Raw genomic sequence first — 9,945 nt, forward strand, 5'->3', positions numbered from 1 at the left:
TGCCTAGGAAGTGCAACAAATCAAGAGAGAAAAATTGGAAAGCTATGAGCACAAATGCTCGTAGTTTGGGCAATAAAATCCCAGACCTGCAGGCCCTAATGGCGGAGGCAGACATGGACGTTGTTGCTGTTACAGAGACCTGGTTCATGGATTCTCACGATTGGGATACGACCATACCGGGCTATAACTTGTTAAGGAAGGACAGAGAGGACAGAAAAGGGGGAGGGGTGGCTCTTTATGTCAAAAACAACATCCAAGCAACTAAACTGCAAGGAATGTGGAGTAGAGAAGAAGCATTATGGGCCATCCTAAAAAAAGATGATGGTGCATCCATTTCTACTGGAATGATTTACAGATCTGCAACTCAAACAGAAGAACTAGACCGAGATCTGGTCAAAGACATCCAAAAGGTGGGAAAGAAGGGAGGAGTGGTGATTGTTGGAGATTTTAATCTGCCGGACGTGGACTGGAGAATCCCTTCTGCGCAATCTAACAGAAGTAGAGAGAGAGTGGACGCCCTGCAAGGGGCTCAGCTCAAACGAACCCACGAGGGAGGGGGTTATACTCGACCTGGTGCTCACTAACAGAGATAATGTCTCTAATGTCCAGGTGGGTGCCCACCTCAGCACCAGTGATCATCAAACGGTACGGTTTGATATTGCAAATAGGAAACAGCGAGGTCAAACGAAGACCCAACTTTTGAATTTCAAAAATACGGACTTTGACAAAATGGGGACGTTCCTGGAGGTAGAACTAGAAGATTGGGAGAAAATGAGAGAGGTGGAACAGCAGTGGGACAAACTAAAACGAGAAATTGCAAAGGCAACAAATCTATATGTGAGAAAAGTAAACACAAAATCTGGGTTTTTCTGTTTCAGAGTCTGACTTAAAACTGGCCTTTTTGAGCATTTCTAGGCATCTTCGCCCTGCTAACTGACTTGAAATACAATATAAACTCATACAGAGAACGTACCTCACTCGTTATACTGCAAAAATATGAATCTTTGAGACTCCGACCACGGAATAAAATGTAATGTTCAGACTGGAACTTTATGTCACATGTTTACTGGGTGTGAAAAAATTCAACTCTTTGTCCCACCCAAAAGATTTATATATGCCACAGTCGTTCCATAGTCTGAGAAAACTCTCACCATCCTTCCTCAGACCTGCGGGTGGAAACAGAACGCCGCCTTGTGAACCTCCCTCATTTCCAAACAATTGATAGACCAGGACGCTTCCGTCGGCGATCAAAGAACTTGAGTTGTCCACCCCTGGCAGACCGCCCCCCAACCTCTGAGGCTGGCATTTGTGGTCACCACCACCCAGTCCGGAGTCTCCAGATCCACCCCATTTTCCAAATTGTGGTGAGACAGCCACCACAAAAGACTGGATTTGGAGTCCCCCTTCAACAGTAAAGGCAGATGAAGCTCCTCCAACAACAGATTCCAATGGGACAAAAGTGCCCTCTGGAGGGGACGTATGTGAGCAAATGCCCATGGTATCAAATACAGCATGGAAGTCAGAGCCCAGAACCTGCAAATAATCCCAAGCCCTGGGCACCGAAAGGCACAATAGACGGGTCACCAGTGCCTGCAACTTCACCACTCTCTCTGAAGTGAGGAACACCCTGCCAATCCAGGTATCAAATTGCGCTCCCAGGTACTCCAATGACTGGGCCGGCACTAGATGACTCTGCCAGGTTTAATCACCCAGCCCAGAGATCGCAATCTCTCCAGGATCCGCCACATCGAATGACAGCATTCCACCTCCGACTTCGCCCGGATGAGCCAATCGTCCAGATAAGGGTGAACTAGAATCCCCTTCCTTCTCAGGGCCACAGCCACCACCACCATCACCTTCATGAAAGTCCAAGGCACTGTTGCTAGCCGAAAGGGAGAGCCCGAAACTGAAAATGCTGCCCTAGCACCACAAACTCCAGAAACCTCTGATGCTCTGAGGGATATGCAGATAGGCCTCCATCACATCCAACGATGCTAGAAACCTTCCTCTGCAGACCACCAGTATCACTGTCTGCAATGTCGCAGCACCATATTGACCTTCTGGAGATCCAGAATGGGCCAGAAAGTGCCCTCCTTCTTGGAACTACGAAATAAATAGAGTACCTCCCCTGTCCCCACGCTAGAGGTGGAACTGGCACAATTGCATCTGGTCTTTGTAAGCGTTGCAAAGTGTCCTGAACTGCCCGCCTCAGGAATATCCCACTCCTGGTTCACTAACGTCTTCACCTTTTTGGGCAATGGAAAGGCCTTTGGAAGTCCCAGTAGTCCATCCAGAACTGGGTCCACTTCCTCATTATCAGACTCTTCCTGGGTGACTTAATGCCTAACTCCTCCAGAACCTGCGGAATAAGAGGCTGCAACTCCTCCTTCCAGAATAACCTGATAATTCTCGGGTCATCCCCTTCCGTAACCAGAATTTCCTCCAGGTTAGTCAAGTTCTTGCCCGCATCAGGACCAGTATCTGGATCAGTACCCATGGGGCTGTCCCCAGGATCAACCACAGGATCAAGCAGACCCTCTTGCAGGCTGTCCGAGTTGTCCAAATCCCTAAGGTCGCCCTCATCCCCTCTCGAAGGACATTCAAGACCCAGGCGTTGGAGCAGACCCCCCCCCCCCCAAGCCACCTTAAACATTTAGTGGGACCAGGGGCTGCTTTCCCCTCGCTCCCTTCTTGGCCAAATAGGCTTTGTGAAGGCACAGAACAAAATCTGCTGCAAAATCTTCCAGATCCACAGATTCCTTGTCTTGCACACCCTCCTTAGGGTCTCCCCCCTCCATAATCCTCCGATGTTCTTTGGATCATGGGAGAACAGCGGAGGAGGGGGAGTCCCTGGACGCTGCCTACTGGACAGAGCCTCAGACATGGACGCTGTGACCTCGGGCCCACCAGGAATCCTTTCCGACAGGCCCTGCCAATCTGGCGACTCTTTTACTGCTTTGTTGCCTCAGCGGAGGTTCCTTCTCCCCCTGTAGCACAGTCAACACTGAGCTCGGTCGCGTTAAGACGAACGCATCTCAAGCTGCAGGCCGGGCAGGCTCTCCCGAGCTGGGCACCGTCACTGCTGCGCACGATCCCACTGTACCGCGACCAGGGGAGGTCTGCGGTGGCGTTAGTCTGCTCCAGACACCCGCTGAATCCTCTCGCCATGGCACTACATGCTCCTCCCACTGAAAAGAGGCACCCAGCCGGCCCTCCCAATCTTTTTTTATTTTAATGAACAGCGCCTCTGAGAAAACAAACTGCAGATACAAGTTTTATTTTCCTGTTCCTGGCCAGCAGTGAGGGGAGAGAGGGAGCCAGAATCCACTGCTTGCCCAGCTCTACCTCAGAGATGGCCCACAAAGGTGCCTCACACCTCAGGGGAGGAGCTCTGCTATTGAATTCTGCCTCTCTTCCTAATATTTCTTGTTTTTCTTTTATAATGTCACACAGACTGCAGGTTTTCACCTCTACCATCTGCTGGAGACAGAGAAACACTGAGGGACTGCAGGATGCACTCCCGGTTATGTAGCAGTGCCTGAAAGGTTCTTATTCTCTGCCTCCATCTGCTGCTAGGGATGCAAAACCCACTTGACTGGACTGATCTGGGTTTGAACAGGAAAGAGGTCCCTGAGGCAGACACCATTTCCTTGATCACTGACTGCGTGCTAAGCCTGTTGTCTCGAACTGTCACGCCGCCTCCTTGTTCCCTGGCTGTATTATCACTCTTCTGTCTTCAGAACAGGCTCCATTTACCACTCCTCACTGACGTCTATCAGTCAGCCAATTCATAATCCATTCCACCACCTTCTGGGGACCTGGAAGTACCCACAGTACCAGAAGGTAATCCGCTCTGAACGGCCTGAACGAGTGGATTAGCAACCAAAGAAACCAAGCATCCGTGGGGCCCACTCCCGAGCTTTTCATTTTACTTAATAGCCTTCTATGCGAGGCCGTATCACAAGCCTTGCTGCAATCCAAGGAAACCACACCAATCAGATTCATTTGATAGGACCTTCCTGATAAGAACCTAAGAAATTGCCATGCTGGGTCAGACCAAGGGTCCATCAAGCCCAGCATCCTGTTTCCAACAGAGGCCAAACCAGGCCATAAGAACCTGGCAATTACCCAAACACCAAGAAGATCCCATACTACTGATGCAATTAATAGCAGTGGCTATTCCCTAAGTAAACTTGATTAATAGCAGGTAATGGACTTCTCCTCCAAGAACTTATCCAAACCTTTTTTGAACCCAGCTACACTAACTGCACTAACCACATCCTCTGGCAACAAATTCCAGAGCTTTATTGTGCGTTGAGTGAAAAAGAATTTTCTCCAATTAGTTTTAAATGTGCCCCATGCTAACTTCATGGAATGTCCCCCTAGTCCTTCTATTATCCAAAAGTGTAAATAACCGAGTCACATCTACTCGTTCAAGACCTCTCATGATCTTAAAGATCTCTATCATATCCCCCCCTCAGCCGTCTCTTCTCCAAGCTGAACAGTCCTAACCTCTTCAGCCTTTCCTCATAGGGGAGCTGTTCCATCCCCTTTATCATTTTGGTCATCCTTCTCTGTACCTTCTCCATCGCAACTATATCTTTTTTGAGATGCGGCGAGGTGCGGTCTCACCATGGAGCAATACAGAGGCATTATAAGAACATAAGAACATAAGAAAATGCCATACTGGGTCAGACCAAGGGTCCATCAAGCCCAGCATCCTGTTTCCAACAGAGGCCAAACCAGGCCATAAGAACCTGGCAAGTACCCAAAAACTAAGTCTATTCCATGTAACCATTGCTAATGGCAGTGGCTATTCTCTAAGTGAACTTAATAGCAGGTAATGGACTTCTCCTCCAAGAACTTATCCAATCCTTTTTTAAACACAGCTATACTAACTGCACTAACCACATCCTCTGGCAACAAATTCCAGAGTTTAATTGTGCGTTGAGTAAAAAATAACTTTCTCCGATTAGTTTTAAAAGTGCCCCATGCTAACTTCATGGAGTGCCCCCTAGTCTTTCTACTATCCGAAAGAGTAAATAACCGATTCACATCTACCCGTTCTAGACCTCTCATGATTTTAAACACCTCTATCATATCCCCCCTCAGTCGTCTCTTCTCCAAGCTGAAAAGTCCTAACCTCTTTAGTCTTTCCTCATAGGGGAGCTGTTCCATTCCCCTTATCATTTTGGTAGCCCTTCTCTGTACCTTCTCCATCGCAACTATATCTTTTTTGAGATGCAGCGACCAGAATTGTACACAGTATTCAAGGTGCGGTCTCACCATGGAGCGATACAGAGGCATTATGACATTTTCTGTTTTATTCACCATTCCCTTTCTAATAATTCCCAACTTTCTGTTTGCTTTTTTGACTGCCGCAGCACACTGAGCCGACGATTTCAATGTGTTATCCACTATGATGCCTAGATCTCTTTCTTGGGTTGTAGCTCCTAATATGGAACCCAACATTGTGTAATTATAGCATGGGTTATTTTTCCCTATATGCATCACCTTGCACTTATCCACATTAAATTTCATCTGCCATTTCCTCTGGTAAAACCACGTTGCCTTGGTTCCTGTAGCCTATTGGATTGTAGATAGTTCTCCATCCTTTCCTTCAGCAAGAGTCTCCGTTAATTTTCCCACCACCGAGGTAAGGATAACTGGCCTGAGGTATCCAGCCTTCTCTCTGCTCCTACTCTTGTGAAGTGGGACCACCACCGCCCTTCTCCAGTCCTGTGATAGAAGTCCCGTTTCCAGGGATCTATTGAACAGATCCTTCAGCGAACCTGCCAGCACTTCTCGGAATTCCCTCAGTATCCTGGGGGGTACCTTATCCGGTGTCATGGCCTTGCCCACTTTCAGGTTTCCTAGTTCCACCAAAACTCTCTTCTGTAAATGGGGTTGTACCATCCCCTGTTCCCTTACCCCGATCCCTCTCGCCATGCTGGATCCCTTGCTCCCTTACCCCCAATCCCTCTAGCCATGTTGGATCCCGTGCTCCCTTACTCTCGATCCCTCTCGCATGCTGGATCCCCTGCTCCCTTACCCACGATCCCTCTTGCCATGTTGGATCCCCTGCTCCCTTACCCATGATCCCTCTTGCTATGTTGGATCCCCTGCTCCCTTTCCCCCGATCCCTCTCTCCATGCTGGATCCCCTGCTCCCTTTCCCCCGATCCCTCTCTCCATGTTGGATCCCCTGCTCCCTTACCTCCAGTTCCTCTCGCCATGTTGGATCCTGTGCTCCCTTACCCCGATCCCTCTCACCATGTTGGATCCCCCGCCTCCCTTACCCCCAATCCCTCTCTCCATGTTGGATCCTGTGCTCCCTTTCCCCGATCCCTCTCACCATGTTGGATCCCTTACCCCCGATCCCTCTCTCCATGTTGGATCCCCTGCCTCCCTTACCCCAATCCCTCTCTCCATGTTGGATCCCCCGCCTCCCTTACCCCCCAATCCCTCTCTCCATGTTGGATCCCCCGCCTCCCTTACCCCCGCCTCCCTTACCCCCAATCCCTCTCTCCATGTTGGATCCCCCGCCTCCCTTACCTCCAATCCCTCTCTCCATGTTGGATCCCCCGCCTCCCTTACCTCCAATCCCTCTCACCATGTTGGATCCCTTACCCCCAATCCCTCTCTCCATGTTGGATCCCCCGCCTCCCTTACCCCCAATCCCTCTCTCCATGTTGGATCCCCCCGCCTCCCTTACCCCCAATCCCTCTCTCCATGTTGGACCCTCCACTTCCCTTACCCCCAATTCCTCTCTCCATGTTGGATCCCCCGCCTCCCTTACCCCCAATCCCTCTCTCCATGTTGGATCCCCGCCTCCCTTACCCCCAATCCCTCTCTCCATGTTGGATCCCCTGCTCCCTTACCTCCAGTTCCTCTCTCCATGTTGGATCCCCCGCCTCCCTTACCCCCAATCCCTCTCTCCATGTTGGATCCCCGCCTCCCTTACCCCCAATCCCTCTCTCCATGTTGGATCCCCCGCCTCCCTTACCCCCAATCCCTCTCACCATGTTGGATCCCTTACCCCCGATCCCTCTCTCCATGTTGGATCCCCGCCTCCCTTACCCCCAATCCCTCTCTCTATGTTGGATCCCCGCCTCCCTTACCCCCAATCCCTCTCTCCATGTTGGATCCCCTGCTCCCTTACCTCCAGTTCCTCTCTCCATGTTGGATCCCCCGCCTCCCTTACCCCCAATCCCTCTCTCCATGTTGGATCCCCCGCCTCCCTTACCCCCAATCCCTCTCTCCATGTTGGATCCCCCGCCTCCCTTACCCCCAATCCCTCTCTCCATGTTGGACCCCCCCGCCTCCCTTACCCCCAATTCCTCTCTCCATGCTGGATTTCCTTGTTCTCTTAGCCCCAATCCGTCCTCTAACCTTGTTGAGTTTGCCCCAGAGCCCCCGGTCGTCGCAGTACTCCTCGCCGGTGATCCGCAGGCAGCTGCCCTTGCGCAGCTCGATGGTGGCCCGGGGCAGCTTGTGGCGGGCCAGGGCCGGCGAGTCCCAGACGGGCAGGAGGCTGTAGTCCCAGGCCCCGGCCGCCCCGTCCTTGCACACCTTGTAGAGCAGCTCCCGGGGCACGTAGCAGAGCGGGGCGGGCAGGGGCTGGCAGGAGCGCAGGCAGCGCACACAATGCTGCAGGCAGCGCAGGCGGGCCAGCAAGGCGGACGGGGAGCTCTCCCAGCCCGCCATGGGGGCAGCGGGCAGGAGCGGGACCAGGGCGGACGGAGGCTTCTTCCGGGCAGCAGCGGGGGGAGGAGGAGGAGGCGGCGCCGCCGGGACTGTTCTACCGTAATACTCCGAGTATCACCGCTCCTTCTCTAGGATACCCAAGTATTACCTGCGCTCACTGTCATGCCCGCAGTATCTCCTCCAACTCTATAATACTCCAACTACTACCTGCGCTCACTGTAATACCCGGAGTATCTCCTCCAACTCTATAATACTCCAGATATTACCTCTCTTCACTGTCATGCCCGAAATATCTCCTTCAGCTCTATAATACCCCAAATATTACCTCCGCTCACTGTAATACCCGGAGTATCTCCTCCAACTCTACAATACTCCAAATACTACCTGCGCTCACTGCAATACCCGGAGAATCTCCTCCAACTCTATAATACTCCAAATACTACCTGCGCTCACTGTCATACCCGGAGTATCTCCTCCAACTCTATAATACTACAAATATTACCTCCCTTCACTGTCATGCCCGAAATATCTCCTTCAACTCTATAATACCCCAAATAGTACCTCCGTTCACTGTAATACCCGGAGTATCTCCTCCAGCTCTATAATACCCCAAATATTACCTCTGCTCACTGTAATACCCGGAGTATCTCCTCCAACTCTATAATACTCCAAACATTACCTGGGCTCACTGTAATACCTGGAGTATCTCCAACTCTATAATACCCCAAATATTATCTCCCTTCACTGTGATACCCGGAGTATCTCCTCCAAATATTACCTCCGCTAACTGTAATACCCGGAGTATCTCCTCCAACTCTATAATGCCCCAAATATTATCTCCCTTCACTGTAATACCTGGAGTAACTCCCCCAACTCTATAATACCCCAAATATTACCTCCGCTCACTGTCATGCCCGGACTCTCTTCTCCTTCTCTATCTCTATCATACCCCAAATATTACCTCTACTCACCATCATGCCTGGAGTATCTCCTCCAACTCTATAATACCCTAAATATTACCTCCCTTTACTGTAATATCCGGACTCTCTCCTCCTTCTCTATCATACCACAAATATTACCTCCACTCACTGTGATAAGCGGAGTATCCCCTTCCTTCTCTATAATGCCCTGAAGATTACCTCTGCTTGCTGTAATGGTGGCCTCTTCCTTAAAGAGGGCAACAGTTTTCACCCTCAACAATCGGGCTTCAGAAAAGGCCACGGAACTGAATCCCTCCTTTTGGCCATCATAGGCCAATGTTCTCTTTCCTCATCCTTCTCTTGCTTTCAACACTCAATTTTACAGACTTTATGTTCAGTTTCTTTAAACAACCCTTCAAAAACAGCCTTTCTTGCAGTAGGGAAATGTTGAATTCTCTTTTAGCATGGGGTGAAAGGCTGCTTGAGAAGCTCTCTTCAGTGCTTCACTTTTACAGGAACCTCTCTGTAAAGTCAGGGCTCATCCTACACTTTTCCTAGAGTTGAAGAGTTGAAAGGCAGGAGGCTGAATCTTCTTAAGCATTGCTCCTGGCGCAGTTCTGTTCGCTGGATATTCTCTAGTCACACAAAATGACATCAGGTGTCTAATCCGCTCTACCCGACACATTATCCATTCAGACAGCCTGTACCACGCTGAAGTAGGAGTTGCTGTCTATTGGCCAAGTTTTCCAGAGCACCAGAGGGTATTTTTCCCGGGATCCTTGTCCCAATAAACATGTATCCCCAGCTCACGTTAGACTCGCTTAGAGGCCACCAGATCAAGGCTTTCACCATTGCAGGCCCACAATCACTCCTGATGACATTAGAACTACCACAGACACACTGTCTTTCAGGGAAAAATTACAAGCTTTCTTGCTCAAAGAGTCATATGATGCTAAGTAAGGTGGATTTTTGGTGTTTAACTAACTTAGGGTAAAGGCATGGTTAATAATTGTGGAATCTCTGAGGAAATCACTGTGACATGACAGTGTGGGCATTGCATATAATGTGCTGGTTAATTTTATTGTTAATGCTTTTGTGTGTAAACCACCTAGAATTGTAGATAGTGAAGTCAAGAAATTCTTTTAAATAAATAATCTATTTAATTTCAACAAATTTGATTAAATCACCTTCTCCATAAGCTTCAGGTGATGTACAGAATATAAAACCAATGCAGGTAGCCACACAGAGTAAAATCTTAATCACAATCAGCCAATGCAGAATGCGCACTCTACAATAGCTCTATAGTGAGTAAGCCAAGG

The 9,945-nt window shown here is 49.7% G+C and overlaps 1 protein-coding gene across 1 annotated transcript in view; it reads right to left on the minus strand.

Moving 5' to 3' along the window:
• HECTD3 (HECT domain E3 ubiquitin protein ligase 3) overlaps nt 1-7,780 on the minus strand; it is a 130,046-nt gene extending 122,266 nt beyond the window's left edge. Inside the window, exon 1 of the mRNA XM_029618051.1 lies at nt 7,392-7,780. Coding sequence (XP_029473911.1) covers nt 7,392-7,706 — 315 coding nt within the window. The 5' untranslated portion in view covers nt 7,707-7,780. The remainder of the gene's footprint in view (nt 1-7,391) is intronic.
• Between the last annotated feature and the right edge of the window lie 2,165 nt (nt 7,781-9,945).

This window comes from Rhinatrema bivittatum, chromosome 10, assembly GCF_901001135.1.
Source record: "Rhinatrema bivittatum chromosome 10, aRhiBiv1.1, whole genome shotgun sequence".
Classification (NCBI taxonomy): domain Eukaryota; kingdom Metazoa; phylum Chordata; class Amphibia; order Gymnophiona; family Rhinatrematidae; genus Rhinatrema; species Rhinatrema bivittatum.